This window comes from Gekko japonicus, unplaced genomic scaffold (assembly GCF_001447785.1).
Source record: "Gekko japonicus isolate JY-2015 unplaced genomic scaffold, Gekko_japonicus_V1.1 scaffold253, whole genome shotgun sequence".
Classification (NCBI taxonomy): Eukaryota; Metazoa; Chordata; class Lepidosauria; order Squamata; family Gekkonidae; genus Gekko; species Gekko japonicus.
In genome coordinates, this window is record NW_015173681.1 from 486,272 (window position 1) to 505,100 (window position 18,829).

The window sequence follows — 18,829 nt, forward strand, 5'->3', positions numbered from 1 at the left end:
TGCCTCCCAAGCACCAAGAATACAGAGCATCACTGCCCCAGACAGAGTGTTCCATCTATACCTTGTGGCTAATAGCCACTGATGGACCTCTGCTCCGTATGTTTATCCAATCCCCTCTTGAGCTGATGAAAACATAAGAGAAGCCAAATGTTGGATCAGGCCAATGGCCCATCCAGTCCAACACTCTGTCACCCAGTGGCAAAAAATAACAGGTGCCATCGGGAAGTCCACCAGTGGGGCCAGGACACTCACAACCCTCCCATTGTTGCCCCCAATTGCTTCACAAAGGTACTTGGACAAATTATTAGGGGCCGTGGTCTGTGCTACTGTGTACAGCGTGCTGTAAATTGGATCCTATGATGTAATTTTGCAGCATTTAACACACCGTGTTAACACTCATGCTTTGCTTGAGTTCCGCTTTTTGGACTTCTGGCCGGTTCTACAATCCGAATCCTATTGTATTGTTCATTGAATTTGATTGTATTGTATTGACTCACCCTGTGTAATCCGCCTCCAATCCCAGTGAGAAAGGCAGACTAAATAATGTAAATAAGTAAATACATAAGTTCTTGAAACAGGCTTCTAGAGTGTTGGAATGCAAGGGTGGGAAGAGGCCTGTAGCCGAGCGGTGCAGCCCCTGTCCTGCAAGTGGAGTGTCTCAGATTCAGTCTCAAGTAGCTCCAGTTCAGAGATTCTCTAATAGCAAGGTCACTACCAGTCAGAGCAGGTGGTAATGCGACACACGGGCCGACGGTGTGGCTCGGTCTAAGCCAGCTTTGTATGTTCAGGGGGTGATTCACACATGCATGCCATGCTCTTTGGTTTCTCCCTCAGTACCTCAAGGCTGAATGTATAAATACCTTCCATTTAAAAATCTAGTTTGGGACAGTTTCCTACCTGTTTTTTTATTTAAATTTATTTTTATGTGTGCATGCTTGTAAGTGTGTGTGCACCTGGAAGTCATGAGGACCTCTGGTGACCGACCCCTGCTGGGGGCCTGGAGGATATTCAGAGAGGTGGCTGAGTGAAGCCTGCCCCCGCCTCCCACCTCTGGTATTCCAAGGAGGTCTCCCATCCAAGTACTTGCCAGAGTCGACCCTGCTTAGCTGACGAGATCAGGCCCCTACCTGGTGTTTGATGGGGGGCATTTCATGCATGCAAGTGGGGAATGGACACTGCCATCCTTTGGCGATGGATCTGCAAGCGCAAGGTTATCCTCTGAGGCCTTTCCATCTGCTTATTCTCTGACTTCATCTTTGTCTTCCACATGAAGGGAACAAGCCAAGCTGATACCTCAAGAATCCAATTGCCTTAATGCGTAATTTAAAGATAATTAGTACCACTAACGGATGGGTTTAATTTAATTTCTGTATTGCTTTTCGTGCACATTGTGCTAACTCCTCAATTACTTGCTCCCACAGATCAGCCTTGGCACGAGTGATACATTGTTCCTCTGGATCAGAGAACCAAAGCCCGCTCTAGATGGCCACATCCTCTGCAATCCAGTGGAGACAAACGCCTACATGGCCCTGCTGTGGTAGGGCACCTTTTTGTGGTTTTGCATGTGAATGTGTGATGTGTCTTTATGCTGAATCCATTGGCCCCCCTCTACACCAGTGTTGTCTCCTTTGATTGGTCCATTGGTCTGTCCATACCAGTGTTGTCTCCTCCAATTGGCCCGTGGGTCCCAACTACACTAGCGTTGTCTCCTCTGCACAGCCAGTCCCCATGCATGGGCCTACTTGCCATGGTGGTGTCCATGGAGACAGATTCAGGTCAGGCAAGGGAGCAGGGCACTGAGCCCCAGCCCCAGGTGTGATACCTAAACCGCCCCAGGCTGTGATGCGCTTCACTCACCAGCTGGGGTGACTTTGGTTCCCAAGGTGACTAATGTCCCAGGAGGCAAGGAGGAAGCTGGATGGGCCTATCTGGTTGCTAGGGTGACAGGAACCTTTCCGAAGAAGAAGAAGAAAGAGGAGGAGGAGGAGACTGGATTTATACCCTTCACTACCTGAAGGAGTCTCAGAGCGGATTACAATCTCCTTTCCGTTCCCCTCCCCGCAACAGACACCCTGTGAGGTAGGTGCGGCTGAGAGAGCTCTTTCAAGGACTGCTCTTGAGAGAACAGCTCTGAAATAGCTTGTTGACTGACCCAAGGTCACACCAGCAGCTGCATATGGAGGAGTGGGGAATCAAACCTGGTTCTCCCAGATTAGAGTCCACGCTCTTAACCACTACACCAAACTGGCTCTCTGAACCCAGAATCCAGATGTCTTGCAGAACGGTCTGGAAAGTGACAGGTATAAAAATGTGTCAGAAAGGTAGTGTCATCTTTATGTCTGGGGTCTCCAGGTTGCCTGGACTACAGCCACAGCATTTCCTCATTATAAAAGGAAAGCAGAGGGCGCAAAAACCTTTGTTAGTCCATTGGAGAGAAAGAGAATGCAAATTTTCCTGTATCTTCATGTTTTTAATATCAGTTTTTATCCTCATATTGAGTGTGCTAGCTGGCTTTAGGTAACATATTTTAGATAACCGGGCAAGGCCTTGGAGGGCAGCAGTCAGTCAGAAGAGACAGCAGTGGTGTAGACATCACCAGTCGGCCAATCAGAGGAAAGAATTTTGGTGTAGGCAGACCAATGGGCCAATCAGAGGAGACAACACTAGTGTAGGTGGACCAGTGGGCAAATCAGAGGTGATGACTTTTAGGTAACATACTTAAAATATGTCGAAAATGATCAACTCGGAGACCAGCGATTGGTAAACAACAACAAATAAGACGCTTGTTCTTGAACAAGTGGCCTGAACAATGCTTTCTGCCTTCTTTATGTAATAACTCAAAGAGACGCAGTAGAAAAGCTGCCACTCTTCAGTGAGATTAAAGCCTAGTTTTACAGAAATATGATCGTTCTGTCTCACCTGTCCCCAAACATATCTTGGATCAGGGCACTGACCTAGGGAAAGCTGCTGCTCTCTCCAGAACAATACCTCCTGTGGGAACAGCTAGAAGAACATTAGCAAACAATCCTTCCCTAGCCAAAGTGCACTTTGATTAAATGGACAATGGAAACTTGTATGCTTCAGAGAAACTCCAGCTCCCACCATACTGAGTTCACCTGTTCTGACTGGCTTTTGCTGCCTTTTAGGTCAGAATCAGAAAAGATGGTGTGGAGGACCACAGCTTTTAATATCAGACATCGTGTAAATATATGGCAAGGATATACATCAGTATGACATTCCTATACTCAGTTTCAGTGTTAGTTCTATACTTGGTCTATGGTAGGAGAGCCAGGTACCTGACGAAGGGAGCTCTGACTCTTGGAAGCTTCTACCCCGAAAATCTTGTGGGTCTCTAAGGTGCCGCTGGACTCCAGTCTAGCATTCCTATACTTAGTTAGAAGTCAATGCTATGCATATTTCCTTGGAAGTAAGGACTACTAATTTGAATGGGACCTACTTCCAAGTAGGAGCTGCGGTGGCTCAAGTGGTTAAGACGCTGAACTGCAGGCTGTGGAAGGTCGGTAGTTCAGCTGTTCGAGACCCGGGTGCCGCAAGATGAAGTGAGCTCCCGTCTCTAGTTCCAGCTCCTGCCAACCTAGCAGTTTGAAAGCAAGAAATTGCAAGTAGATAAATAGGTACTGCTTCGGTGGGAAGGTAACAGCGTTCCGTGTGCCTTGGTGTTTAGTCATGCCAGCCACATGACCATGGAAACGTCTTCGGACAGCGCTGGCTCTTCGGCTGTGAAACAGAGATGAGCACCGCAACCCTAGAGTCGGATTCGACTGGCTTTTGAGCAAGGGAACCTTTACCTTTACTTTACTTCCAAGTAAGCATGCATAAGACTGACTTGTAAGTGTAGGAGAATAGATCTGATCTGTGCCATGTATTCGTATATCCAAGTAGCCCTTTTCAGACATCAGGGAAAGGTTTCCCTTGCTCGAAAGCCAGTCGAATCCGACTCTAGGGGGCAGTGCTCATCGTTCCCAAGCTGAAGAGCCAGCGCTGTCCGAAGACGTTTCTGTGGTCAGGTGGCCGGCATGACTAAATGTCGAGGCGCACAGAACGCTGTTACCTTCCCACTGAAGTGGTACCTATTTATCTACTTGCAATTTCTTGCTTTCGAACTGCTAGGTTGTCAGGAGCTGGGGCCAGAGATGGGAGCTCACTCCGTCACACAGCACTAGGGTCTTAACCTCTGAGCCACCACGGGCCCAGTGTTCCCTCTAAGATGAGTTAGTGTGAGCTAGCTCACAGTTTTTTAGGCTCCAGCTCACAGACTTTTGTCTTAGCTCAGGAAGGATGACTCCAGAGTAAACTAATTTATGCAGCAGCCAAATCGCTGGCTCACAACTTTAATGCCAGTAGCTCACAGAGTAGAATTTTTTGCTCACAAAACTCGACAGCTTAGAGGGAGCATTGGCCACGGCCCCTCTACTTTCAGACATTATGGTCATGCATACTGGGAGTTTACATATCATATGGCTCAGGAGCATACACTACCCAAAATCCTCCTGATCCTTGCAGTCATCTCGTTCAGCTAATTAGGGCAATATGTGTATTTACCATGCACATATAACCTTGGTATGCATGACTACAAACCCTGAAAAACCCAGTGGTGAGTTCAAATGGGCCAGAACTGTATGTGCTTGGTACAAATGTGCGTTGCCCATGTTCCCACCACATGGTGACCACAGATATCGTGAGGATCTATGCTCAGCTGGTAGGCACAACTGAAATGTCTGAAAAGAGCCAGAATTATACCTGCAGGAAATAACTTAAGTGTTCTGCAGTGTGCCTTTGAAAAGCCAAAGAAATGCCATTGGGGTCAGGGCTTGACGTTCTAGCCAGACACCTTGGTAACTGCAGTCAGTGGTGGGAAGTGCCGTCACATTGCAGCTGACTTAATGGCGACCCCATAGGGTTTTCAAGGCAAGAGACGTTCAGAAGCGATTTGCCATTGCCTGCCTCTGTGTAGCAACCCCGGACATCCTTGGTGGTCTCCCATCCAGATATTGACCAGGGCCGACCCCCTGCTTAGCTTCTGAGATCTTACAAGATCAAGTTAGCCGGAACCGTCCAGGTTAGAGCAATTGCAATTAGCGTTTCATTTTTATGTTGATGTTATATTTGTATATATTTTATTTAATAACTTTTTATAGCGCTCTTCCTCGAAGAAGCTTACGGTGGCACACTTCAGTACCCCTTCCCCCATTTTGTTCTCATGGCAACTGTGTGATGTATGCTTGTGGGGTTGGGGGGGGGGGAGAGAGAGAGAGAGAGTCTGGCCCTGGGTCATCTGGCAAGCTTTGTGGCACACTGAGGATTTGCACCAGAATATCCCAGATCCGAGTCCCAGCACGTTTACCATTATGCCAAGGTGGCTCTTACGAATTAATTTACAAATTATTGTCAAATGCAACAATTTTATTTCTCATGCTGTGATTGATTTTCAGTTTCAAGAATGGTTCCTTGATGAGAGAGAAGATTCGAGATGAGGTTGCCCCTGGTTCCTGGGAAGAATTCTCCAAAGTGTTAACGTCGACACCTGCTGGGAATAATGGAAACATTGGTGTGTTTTTACTTATTTATTTATTTGATTCATTCGTACCCCACCTTTCTCCCCGGTGAGGATCCAAAGCAGTTTGCATCATTCTCCTCTCCTCCATTTTATCCTCACAACAACCCCGTGAGGTAGGACTGGATGAGAGAGCGTGACTGACCCAAGGTCACCCAGCAAACTTCCATGGCACAAGTGGGGGTTTGAACCCTGGGCTCCCAGAGACTAATCCAACACTCTTAACCGTTACACAACACTGTATGTGTCCTGGGGGGAGGGAGGAAATTTCTCGAGCTCCTTTTCTGTCCTAATCCCATGATCCCTTGCATCAGCAAATAAGTGATTGGGGCCAGGGACTGTAATTGCTATTGCATCAAAACGCCGGTGTTATAGGATAGGTTGGCTGCAGTTAGCTGGCAGTCACTACCAACAGTGGTACAGGATTTATTCCCTGAAGGAGGCCCACCTGGGAAAGGAAACACTGTGGGGGTGATCCAGGGAAGGACCAAGGTCAACTTGCTGTGCTCTTCTAAAAACTATCCCTAATGATGCAGAGCAGGGGTCCCCCGCCTTTTTGAGCCTGTGGGCACCTTTGGAACGTAAACACAGGGTGAAGGGTGCAGCCCCGAATTGGCTGCTGCAGGGGGCGGAGCCAGATGCAGAGGAAGCCCCAGGGCAGGGGAGAAGTGGGTAGTTTTAAAAATATACACTGGGGAAGACGAGTGACAGAGAATTAAAAAAACCACACCCCACTGTGGGTGCAGCTTCCTCTGAAACAGCTGCATAGCCGATCAGCTCCTCAGGGCTAGATCAGGAGCCCTGCCGGGCAGGAGTCCCACTTGGTTCTGAGAGCACTTGGGTACCAAGAAAGGTTTCAGTGGGCGCCATGGCACCCGTGGGCACCATGTCGGGGACCCTTGATGTAGAGACTATTGCTTGGCTTGTGTCCTACAAGGCGGAGCTCCCAGTACAAGACTCGCTTGCCTCTCCCTCCCACTGTAGCCCACTGAGACCTTCTCCCCCAGTTGGAGTTGGGGACTCTCATGAATAGAAAAGGGTGCAAAGGTTGGGCAAGGGGGGTCAGCCGTGGAAGGGGAGATGGACAGAAATCGCTCCCCACTCCTGCGTCGCTGGATAATTTCTTTCTTTTACCAGAAGCCGGCTGTAGGGTGACGGTGACGGAAAGTGCCATCGAGTTGCGGGCGATTTATGGTGATCCAATAGGGTTTTCAAGGCAAGAGGTGTCCTTTCATTGCCTGCCTCAGCGCAGCAACCCTGGACCTCCTTGGTGGTCTCCCACCCAAATACTGGCCAGGGCCGACCCTGCTTAGCTTCTGAGATCTGACGAGAGCGGGCTGGCCTGGGCCACCCAGGACCGTAAGGTGCAAATCTTTATAATCGTGTGACTGTTATGTTACCAGACGTGACTGTCGCTCTGCTTTCAACTTTTTCTCTAGGTTTTTATTACGACGTGATGGAGATTATACCCGAAGCTGTGGGAATTCACCGATTCGACTCGGAAAACAACAGTGTAAGAGCAGCCTAACTCACTATTTTGGGGGTGGCGTTACAAATGTTTCTCTCTTGCACAGGGCATGGGTGGCAGGCTTTCCTTTTCTTAGAGCCCCATCAGTAGCTATTAGCCCCAGTGTGTAGATGGAACACCCTGTCTGGGGCAGTGATGCTCTGTATTCATGGGGCTTGCGGGGCAATAGTGGGAGGATTTCTGGAGTTCTGGCCCCGCCGGTGGACCTCCTGATGGCCCCTGGGTTTTGGCCACTGTGTGACACGGAGCGTTGGACTGGATGGGCCTGACCTATTTATATTTATTTATTTATTGAACTTTTACCCCGCCCTCCCCGCCAAGGCAGGCTCAGGGCGGCTTCCACAAAACTGCTAAGCAGTATACATTTTACAGTTGGTAAAATGAAATAAATGATTTAAAAACACAGACCAATCAATTTAAGACATCACTTCGATGGCGATAAAAATAAAGCGCAATTTAAGGACACATTCAGCGGTGCCATCGTGCTAAGTCGTGTCGGATCAGACCTAACATGGCTTCTCTTATGTTCTTCTGTTAAAATGGCGGCTGCAAGGGGTGGGGGAAGGAATATGATGCCCGTAGAGGCAGGATCTTGGATAATGAACCCTTTCCCATCCAGGCTGCCCGATAAGGCACTTGGGCGGACTGGCCGTTTAACCTGCAGGGAAATTTCCCTGTGGGCCGCTGCCCTACAGGACCCCCGGTGGCCAGGAGCAAGCAGAGGCAATCCACAGCAACTGTGGGTGATTTCCCACAAGCGCTGCTCCGCCCTCACTCTTCTCTTTGACCTGATGGTACGTGTCAATTTCACACAAGCTGCTGCTGTGCGACCGCATTTTGCCCCGCAGCTTCGTGCAATTTTCCCCGCGTCTACTACATCCTGTTTTTTGAGGATTGAGTAGACGCGGGGGAAATCGCACGAAGCTGTGGGGCAAAATGCGGCCGCGCAGCAGCTTGTGTGAAATTGACACGTACCATCGGGGCAAAAGGGAGGAGTGAGCGCAGAGCAGCGCTTGTGGGAAATCACCCTGTGCCTGAGCCCCAGGGGCCACTTGGTCTGGAACCCTCATCAGCCATGGCAGTTGCTGTAAGCTCACCTATCATCTCCTTCTGCACTGCTTCTGGTTTGGGGGATGACGCAGAGGGTGAGCTGATGCCCACCGTAGGGTTACCAGCTTTGGGTTGGGAAATACCTGGAGATGTTTGGGGTAGAGCCTGGGGAGGGCGGGGTTTGTGGAAGGGTGGGACCTTGGGAGGACATAGAATCCAAACGTGCTAGATATCTAAATCCTATCTTAGTTATTTATTATTATTATTTATTTATTAGTGTTTTTACCCCGCCCTCCCCGCGAGCGGGCTCAGGGTGGCTTACAAGAGGGCAACAATGCCCACATATAAAACAAGACTAAAACAGAATAAAATAATCGAATCACAAAAGTAAGGTGCTCAATAAGAACAAGATGGTTTTCCAACGGTAAATGCCGGATCTTTCATTGGAGGTAGATAGTGTCCTGTAGCTGGGTACGTGGCCAATCCAGTGGTACCCACCCAGTGCGGTATCATGGCAGATCTTCAAGGGCCGTCCTCTTACCCAGTTGTTACCCATGCCGTTGGTGATGGTGGTGGTGGTAATGGCGGCTCCTACATAAAAGCCTGGCGGACTAGCCAACATGACGAACCTTCCTGATGCTTTAAAAGTGCACTGTCTTTTAAATGACTCTGTTCCGGAAATATCAATGAACATAGCCATGTTTTTACAATCAGCGATAAAGCTACGTCAGGAACACTTCCAATGAATAATTGTTTTATGCTACCTTTTGTTTTATATGTCTGGCTATACATGGTTTTAAATGTGTATTTCTTCTTACAGTAATCCTTTCTAAGGTATTTTATGCCGATAAAGGTCAACGGAACTGAACTGAATGTACATAGAGTCCATGCTCCAAAGCAGCCATTTTCTCCAGGGGAACTGGTCTTGGTCGTCTGGAGATCAGTTGTAATAGTGGGAGATCTCCAGGTGCCACCTGGAGGTTGGTCACCCAAATCGTCAGCCCCTCTGTGCTGAGTGGCCCTGCGGGGTCAGCTAGCAGCGCAAGCAGGGGCCGCTTAGCTTGACTCGCTGTAGGGCCATTTTCGCTTCCCTGTCTGCTCCTGACTGCAGTTCCCCGAAAAGATCGGAGAAAAGATAAATTCAATGCATCACAATTTCGAGTTCAAACGAGCAAGCGTCCAAGAGCACCTTCGAGACTAACAAAATTTGTGGCAGGGGATGAGCTTCCATGAGTCGCCGCTCACTTCTTCAGATACCCATCGTGATCTCATTACGAGTTTGTCAACTGGCCCCTCTCCATACTCGGGCTCTTAGAAGCATGCGTATTTATTCAGTTTTCTTTCTTCTCCTGCGCAGGTCCCATCGTTTCCCAAGGAGGTGGAGATACGGGCCTTGATAGAAGGACAGTTCATGGTCAAACGGCTTCATGCGGAAAAGCTGGGATATAAAATCTGTGAGTGTGCTTATGGAACGGCAGCGGGACTAGCGGAATGTTAGAGTGAGCCTTGGTAGATCCCCTCCAGATCATTTAGAGCCTCCTGCCTCCCAAAACGATTGAGTTGGATCTAGGTGGGGTACAGCTGGCCCTCCTCTGTGTTGGGTAGGAGACAGGCCCCGGTGTGCTGCTCAAGAGCAATACTTTGGGTTGGGAGAGAATCCCACCCCAGATTTTAAAAAAAATTAAATTAGGCATACTCAGGGGTCATTTCGTAGAAAAAGAGGTGCAGGAGCTCATTAGCATAACTCATTAGCATAACTTATGTGCATATGCCACACCCCCTGACATCACCGGAAGTGTGTCAGAAGGCAACACCCCCCGCTCAGGCTCCACTGGACTGTGTTGGATTGCTAGCTATTGGGGGGGGGGGAATGTGCATATCTGTCCTCGCAGAGGAGGGAGAGCTTGTACCTGAATAAAACTTGGTCTTAAAGGTGCCCCTGGACTGTTTTGGGCCAGGGGGCTGGGGGGGGGGCTCTGCAACTTACCTGGCTGCTTCTTGCTCTGACTGAGGGCTGCTGGGAGCAGGGGGTGGGGCTTGTTGCATGTGCCTGCCCCCTGGGCTCTTTACTGCCAGAGCTCCGCTTCTGTGCACTCCTGCAGGAAATGACCCCTGGGCATACTACCAAAGTCATGAGGGTAGGGATGATGTGGAGGCATAGAAATGGGGAGGAAATGGGATCTAGAATGGATGCTTGGTGGGGGTAGAAAGAGCAGGTTTGGTGGCTAGAGAAGTCCTTCTCTCTTCAGCTTTTTGTCAGCTACGCTGCCATGGGGGTTGGAGAGCTCTGTCTCTGTCTGTGTCTGGTTAATTGCTACTACATTCCTTTCTGTGCTTGTTTTGCTTTGCGCCGAAATGCTTATCTATACAGATGTGCAGGAGGGAGTTGTATTGTCTGGGTTTCTCCTAGGTGCCGTGGGAGAGTGTTGGTTCTCAGCTTTAGCTACCTAACGGACTCCAAGCTTTATCCTGCGTGTGGGAGGGTGCCTAATTGGCCAGGACTGTGTGTGGGGGGGTGCATACGAATACCCTATATCCTATTATGCCCATAGGGCTGCCGCCATTCTTAACAGTGCTTATGTTACTGCATCTATAGCTCTGCAATAAAAGTATTACCGTTCCTGAATGCATGTACTTCGTTGTTGGCTGTGGGTTCTGACACTTTTTTGACCGCAGTGCTTTATTGTTACATCTCTGCTTACTTGGAAATTGTAGCGAACATCTTGCAAGTGAATTAATATGAGAGGGTATTTTGCAATTCCAGCTCCAGAGGGTTACATTTAAAGGGGGTTGTCATGATGCCCGTTAATCATTTACAGGGAAATAGCTAATCTCTTGAGAAGCAGAATACAGATGAATAATAAAGACCCACACGGTGTGGGGATTAGCAGTGCACTGGTCAGAGTGTCAGACCGTTGGCATCTTGGGAGACCTGGGTTCAAATTCTGCCTCTTACATGAAGCTCACCGGGTAACCTTGTGCCAAAAATGCATTATGAAGACAAATTGGAGTTCTGGGCACCTCTTGCAGAATATTTTAAATTCTGATTATGTGATATACTGTGCAGCCAAGTGAAATCTGATAATACCCAGTCCTATGCCGGATTAGGGTCAGGATTGCAACTAGACAAGATGCTGGGGGTTTGTACCTGAGTCTGTCCGTCTATCTAGTACTGCTCATACAGCTATCACCTTAAACAGAAATGAGTCTCTAGCTGAGGTGCCTGTAATAATTATAATTATCATATGGCCTTGTGTGTAATATAGCCAGGAGATCCTAAGATTGTCTGGCAGCCAGAAGTTCTAGCTCTTTTAGCATTATGCACCACTAGGTGGAGAGCTAGACCTGTTTTTTAAGGCAAGAGAGGTTTCAGAGGTGTTTGAACGCCTGCCTCTGCATCATGCTCCTCGTATTCCTTGGAGGTCGCCCATCCAAATAGTAGCCAGGGCCGACCCTGCTTAAGTTCTGAGATCTGATGAGGTGCCTGTATTTGGCTGTCACTGTAAATTGGAGCTTGGTCAAACTGGGAAGTGTTGCATCAAGCTTTGCATGCTAGCTGTTGTAGATTTTCCGGGTTGTATGGCCGTGGTCTTGGCATTTTAGGACCTGATGTTTCTCCACTAGCTGTGACTGGCATCCTCAGAAGTATAACACAGAAAGATGGAGTACTCTCTGTGTCAAGGTGAGAAGCAAAATGGTAGGCAGGTAACCAGGGAAATCTACAACAGCTAACGAACTCCGGCCGTGAAAGCCTTCGACAACGTTTTGCATGCTAGAGTGGGAGAGATCTGGGATGAGTCAGGGGCTCAGAAAAAGCACAGCAGAAGGCTGTGTTTGTGCCCAGGTGGAGGATAATTACAATTTAGCATGACGTCTGAATGGAATGGTGGCTACTAGCCCTAAGGTTGCCCGCTCTGGGTTGAAAATTTCCCGGAGATTAGGGGGTGGAGCTTTGGGGGGGGGCAGGGTTTGCCAAGGGGAGAGCCTTTCGAGGGAATATACTGCCATAGATTCCACCCTCCAAAGCAGCCATTTTCTCTGGGGGGAACTCTGTGGTCTGCAGATGAGTTGTAATTCTCTACACCCCACCTGGAGGTTGGCAACCCTAACTATTAGTTATTATCTTATATCTGTTTACGTTATTCATAGTCTGACTTTCTCCCTTGGACTCAAGGCAGGTTACACAGAGTGGGACAGGATGAGACGTTCAGTAAATGATGCAATAGGATTAGGGTTGTAGACCCAACCAGAAAGTCAGAATTGAAGCAAAACATAAGTATCAGTATGACACATTAAGGCCCCGGTCACATGGGCCAGATAACGCGGGGGGGGGGAGGCGTGGCTGTTTGCCCCGGAGCAAAATAAAGCGTGGTAGCCCGATCACACGGTCCCCCGAGTCTTCACGCTTAGGCTGTTAGCTGGCGATCACATGGTGATGCTGGAGCATGGCAAAAAAGCGGCACGGCAAATAGCACTGCTTTCAGTTACGTGTTTGTGCGCATGCACTTATGAAAAACATCCGGTTTGCGATGGGACGTGGACAGGCGCTGGATGCCAAGGGATACTAGCGCTCCCACGATCAGACGCCCGCCCCTGCCCCGTGTTCTCCAGATACTAGTGCACTTTCCAAGGTACTTTTTTACTGCGCATCTTCGGCGGGACACCATGGGTTGGCCACGGGTACGCCACGCTTCCCAGGTGTTGCGGTGTGGTCGTACCCCGAAAATCCACCTGACATTTGTGCCTTTAGCGCGGCAAATCCTCCTAAATGATGCAAAATTCCACAGTGGCAAGCTGTACTCAATAGTATAGGCCACAGTCCCTAATAATTTTTCCCCGGGAAGCGTGCTGCGTCAGAGAAAGTTCTCATGTTTAAATTGCCAGTATTAATGTGCACAATATGATCCTTGTATCCTGAATCTTTCCTGTTTTGAAAAAAATCTTTGAAACCCGGCTTTATGCTGGCTTCCGTGTCAGCGGGACCCGACGTTCTTCTAATTAGGTTACACTAATGAGGTGTGAAATGCATCTTCTTAAGCTCTCTTCCCATTTGATGAACTTTCTGCAAATAAGGACTTCGTTCCTATGGATGAATTTTTCAAAGGCTTTGGATTTTTATACAAGAAGAAACAAAGACTGTAGTTTTCTGTGAGATTTATTTATAATCTTCACACGTCATATGTATTGCACTATATAAAAATACAAAATGAACTTGTAAAAATTGTTGTTCCGTAAGGTTATCATGGTTTAATCCCGTTTGGCACATGACTCTGAATATTGGAAGCCAGCAGCCTGCAAAATGGGCTGATACCACAAGGTATAGATAGGGGCTCTGGGGCAAGTGATGCTCTGTCATCTTGGTGCTTGGGGGGGTCAACAGTGGGATGGCTTCTAATGTCCTGGCCCCACTGGTGGACCTCCTGATGGCACTGGTATTTCTGGCCACTGTGTGATACAGAGCGTTGGACTGGATGGGCCTTTGGCCTAATCCAACATTGGCATCTCTTATGTTCTTATGTTCTTATGATGTCCTGCATTTACTGGACTCATTTTACTGGTCATGTTTGGAAACAATATTGGGCTAAATAGTCCCTTCCTCTGTCCTGTCCAGATTGTTGTTTTATTATTCATGTAGATGGGGAGATAACCTCCCTTTGAAATAAGTGCATCTTTCTTCCAAGCGCACAGGCTATGATCAAGGTCTCGAGAGCGATACAAACATAAGGTATTACTTACGAAGCACTTTTATGGGGCTGTAATCCTCATGGATCACTGCCTTGTCGTGGCGAGGGGGCTTGCGCAGTTCAATGAAGCTGTGGGCTATGCCGTGAAGGGCCACCCAAGACGGACAGGCCACAGCAGAGAACTCAGACCAAGCGTGATCCACCTGGAGAAGGAAATGGCAACCCACTCCAGTATTTTTGCCAAGAAAACCCCATGGACAGTATCAAAAGGCTAAAAGATATGACGCCGGAAGATGAGCCCCTCAGGTCGGAAGGTGTCCAATATGCTACTGAGGAAGAGCAGAGGACAAGTACAAGTAACCCCAGAAAGAGTGAAGCGGCTGGGCCAAAGCCGAAAGGACCCTCAGTTGTGGATGTGTCTGATGGTGAAAGGAAAGTCCAATGCTGCAAAGAACAATACTACATAGGAACCTGGAATGTAAGATCTATGAATCAAGGTAAGCTTGACGTGGTCAAAAATGAGATGGCAAGACTGAACATCGATATCCTAGGAATCAGTGAACTAAAGTGGACAGGAATGGGCGAATTTAACTCAGAAGACCATTATATCTACTACTGTGGCCAGGAATCTCGTAGAAAAAATGGTGTGGCCTTTATAGTCAACAAGAGAGTGCAAAAGGCAGTACTGGGATACAATCTCAAAAATGACAGAATGATTTCTGTCCGATTCCAAGGCAAACCATTCAACATCACAGTAATCCAAGTCTATGCCCCAACCACTGATGCAGAAGAGGCTGAAGTAGACCGGTTCTATGAAGACCTACAACACCTCCTAGAACTAACACCAAAAAATGATGTCCTCATCATCATAGGGGACTGGAATGCTAAAGTAGGAAGTGAAAAGGTAACTGGAATAACAGACAAGTTTGGCCTTGGAAAGCAAAATGAAGCAGGGCAAAGGTTAACAGAGTTTTGTCAAGAGAACACACTGGTCATAGCGAACACCCTTTTCCAACAACCTAAGAGGCGACTCTACACATGGACATCACCAGATGGGCAACACCGAAATCAGATTGACTATATAATTTGCAGTCAAAGATGGAGAAGCTCTATCCAGTCAGTAAAAACAAGACCTGGAGCTGACTGTGGTTCAGATCATGAGCTACTCATTGCAAAATTCAGACTTAAACTGAAGAAAATCGGGAAAACCATGAGGCCATTCAGGTTTGACCTAGATCACATCCCTGATGAATATACAGTAGAGGTGAAGAATAGATTCAAGGGTCTGGATTTGATAGATAGAGTGCCTGAAGAACTATGGACAGAGGTTCGTGACATCGTACAGGAGGCAGCAATCACCACCATACCAAAGAAAAAGAAATGCAAGAAAGCAAAATGGCTTTCTGATGAGGCTTTACAAATAGCAGAGGAAAGAAGGAAAGCGAAAGGCAAAGGCGAAAAGGAAAGATTTACCCAACTGAACGCAGATTTCCAGAGAACAGCAAGGAGAGATAAGGAGGCCTTCCTGAATGAACAGTGCAAAGTAATAGAAGAAAACAATAGAATGGGAAGGACTAGAGATCTCTTCAAGAAAGTTGGAGAAATCAAGGGAGCGTTCCATGCAAAGCTGGCCATGATAAAGGACAAAAACGGTAGGGACCTAACAGAAGCAGAAGAGATTAGGAAAAGATGGCAAGAATACACAGAAGAACTATACAAGAAAGACCTCAATGTCCTTGACAAACACGACGGTATAATCACTGACCTTGAGCCAGACATCCTGGAATGTGAAGTTAAATGGGCCTTAGAAAGCATTACTAACAACAAAGCTAGTGGAGGTGATGGTATTCCAGCTGAGCTATTCAAAGTCTTAGAAGATGATGCTGTTAAAGTTCTGCACTCCATTTGCCAGCAAATTTGGAAAACGCAACAGTGGCCACAGGATTGGAAAAGATCAGTATACATTCCAATCCCAAAGAAGGGCAATGCCAAGGAATGTTCAAACTATCGCACAATTGCACTCATATCACACGCTAGCAAGGTCATGCTCAAGATCCTACAAGCTAGGCTTCAACAGTACGTGGATAGAGAACTACCAGAAGTACAAGCTGGGTTTCGAAGAGGTAGAGGAACTAGAGATCAAATTGCCAACATTCGCTGGATTATGGAGAAAGCAAGAGAGTACCAGAAAAATATCTACTTCTGCTTCATTGACTATGCTAAAGCTTTTGACTGTGTGGATCACAACAAACTATGGCAGGTCCTTAAAGAGATGGGAGTACCAGACCACCTCACATGTCTCTTGAGAAACCTGTATAAGGGCCAAGAAGCGACAGTTAGAACCGGATACGGAACAACTGATTGGTTCAGCATAGGAAAAGGAGTACGACAAGGATGTATACTGTCACCTTGCTTATTTAATATATATGCAGAGTACATCATGCGAAATGCTGGCCTGGATGAATCACAAGCGGGAATTAAGATTGCTGGGGAAAAGATCAACAACCTCAGATATGCAGATGATACCACTCTAATGGCTGAAAGTGAAAAGGATCTAAAGAGCCTCTTGCTCAGAGTAAAAGAGGAGAGCGCAAAAGTGGGCTTGAAGCTCAACATCAAAAAAACTAAGATCATGGCATCCGGCCCCATCACTCCTTGGCAAATAGAAGGGGAAGTCGTGGAAGTAGTGACAGACTTCACGTTCCTGGGATCCCAGATCACCGCAGACTGTGACTGCAGCCATGAAATTAAAAGACGCCTGCTCCTTGGGAGGAAAGCGATGGCGAACCTAAACAGCATGATAAAAAGTAGAGACATCACCCTGCCAACAAAAGTCCGCATGGTCAAAGCAATGGTATTCCCAGTAGTCATGTATGGCTGCGAGAGCTGGACTATAAGGAAGGCCGAGCGCCGAAGAATAGATTCTTTTGAACTATGGTGCTGGAGAAGACTCTTGAGAGTCCCTTGGACTGCAAGAAGAACAAATCAGTCAATCCTCAAAGAAATCAACCCTGACTGTTCCCTGGAAGGCCAGATAATGAAACTGAAGCTCAAATACTTTGGCCACCAAATGAGAAGGGAGCACTCACTGGAAAAGACCCTGATGCTGGGAAAGATTGAAGGTCAAAGAAGACGGGGACGGCAAAGGATGAGATGGTTAGACAGTGTCAGCGATGCAACGAACATGAAATTGAGCCAACTTCGGAGGACGGCGGAAGACAGGAGAGCCTGGCGGGAGATTGTCCATGGGGTCGCGAAGAGTCGGACTCGACTGTGCGACTGAACAACAACAAATCCTAACGCCGCATGTCATTGGTTGTAAATAGTTTCCAGGCGGTTCCTTTCCTCCAGGAGAGGGCAGTCGATCCCATCTCATGGTGAATTTGTTTTCACTCAGATGCACTTTGCCTTTGAATCTACACACGCACTTGATCTTAGCCAAAAGGCTGAGAAGCGATGCCTTCAAATCATTTCAGTCCAAAGTCTCTGGCCGAACCCCAGCCGGGGGTTTTGTGACTTTTGGTTCCCGCCACTGACATAAAAATAAAAAAGTGTTTTACTTGTTGCATGTCTATTGTTCAGACCTGTCTTCATCAGATTTCAAGGAAAATCCTTCCCAAACACCCTGCATCCTGTTTGGGGTTGTTGACCTAAGGGGTGGGAAGCTCAAATGAAGTCATACCCCGCTTTGTCTTGTTTTCGTGCTCTTTGATTTGTGCAGATAACCCAAACAGTTTGTGTTTGATTCCCTCCACCCACCCCCGCCGCCCTCAGTTTTCCTTTCTCCAGATAACCTCCTTGTTACTTCTGTACCCCCCTCCTCTTTTCGAATAGAAATCTCAGTTCAGCAGTTAGGCTTCGTATCTGACCAAGGGAACTTTGACTCACAAAAGCTTATAGCCTGACACTCTTGTTTGTCTCTAAGGCGCTACTGGACTAAAATCATCTAACTAGTTTAGGCTCAACTGGTGGTGTATGGGTGTTGGACTGCAGAGTTTCTGCATTGGAGTCTCATCAAGTTCCGCACAGCTCGGAGCCTGGCGAGAGCACACCTGGGACTTAGTATCCTTTCCCCTAAAAGTGTTCTGTCCCAAGGTGTAACCTCAGTCCCTGTGCCAAGAAGATGCTGTGCAGGCACACAGCCTTTCCCTGCGCTCTTGCTGGGGAGGCATCCTGGAAACATGCGGGCCGAGAACTTCTGCTCAATCTGCTGCTCCAATTATCTCTGATTTGAGGAGATTCCCTGAGATTGGCAATCTACACATCAAAGGGAAGTGGGAAGGATGGATGTGCAGGATCCTGAGCTGTCTTATCTCTCGGACTCTCTCTAGTCCCCTCTGAAGTCTGAGGCTAGGAGACAGCGCAAAGTCCTTCTCTTCCAACACTACTGGACTCAGATCTATCTGTATAGGTTTTTGCAGGTGGGTAGCTGTGTTGGTCTGTAGTAGAAGAGCAAGATTCGAACCCAGTAGCACCTGAAAAGACCCAACAAGATTTCTAGGGTATAAGCTTTCGAGATTCAAAGCTCCCTTTGTCAGGTATCTGTTGAAGAAGAAGAGGAGATTGGATTTATACCCTGCCTTTCACTACCCAAGAGAGTCTCAGAGCGGCTTACAAACTCCTTTCCCTTCCCCTCCCCACAACAGACACCCTGTGAGGTAGGTGGGGCTGAGAGAACTCTTGACAGAAACTGCTCTTTTTCAAGAACAGCTCTTATCAGAACTACAACTTGCCCAAGGTCATTCAGCAGGTGCAGGTGGAGGAGTGGGGAATCAAACCCGGTTCTCCCAGATTAGAAGAGAAGAAGAAGAAGAGATTGGATTTATATCTCGCCCTTCACTACCCAAAGGAGTCTCAGAGCGGCTTACAAAAACTCCTTTCACTTCCCCTCCCCACAACAGACACCCTGTGAGGTAGGCGGAGCTGAGAGAACTCTTGACAGAAACTGCTCTTTTTCAAGAACAGCTCTTATCAGAACTACAACTTGCCCAA

General features: G+C 47.7%; 1 protein-coding gene across 1 annotated transcript in view; it reads left to right on the plus strand.

Annotated features, from left to right (window-relative positions):
* XYLB (xylulokinase homolog (H. influenzae)) overlaps nucleotides 1-18,829 on the plus strand; it is a 170,869-nt gene that overhangs the window by 51,014 nt on the left and 101,026 nt on the right. Inside the window, exons 12-15 of the mRNA XM_015423056.1 lie at nucleotides 1,422-1,537; nucleotides 5,454-5,569; nucleotides 7,015-7,088; nucleotides 9,511-9,607. Coding sequence (XP_015278542.1) covers nucleotides 1,422-1,537; nucleotides 5,454-5,569; nucleotides 7,015-7,088; nucleotides 9,511-9,607 — 403 coding nt within the window. The remainder of the gene's footprint in view (nucleotides 1-1,421; nucleotides 1,538-5,453; nucleotides 5,570-7,014; nucleotides 7,089-9,510; nucleotides 9,608-18,829) is intronic.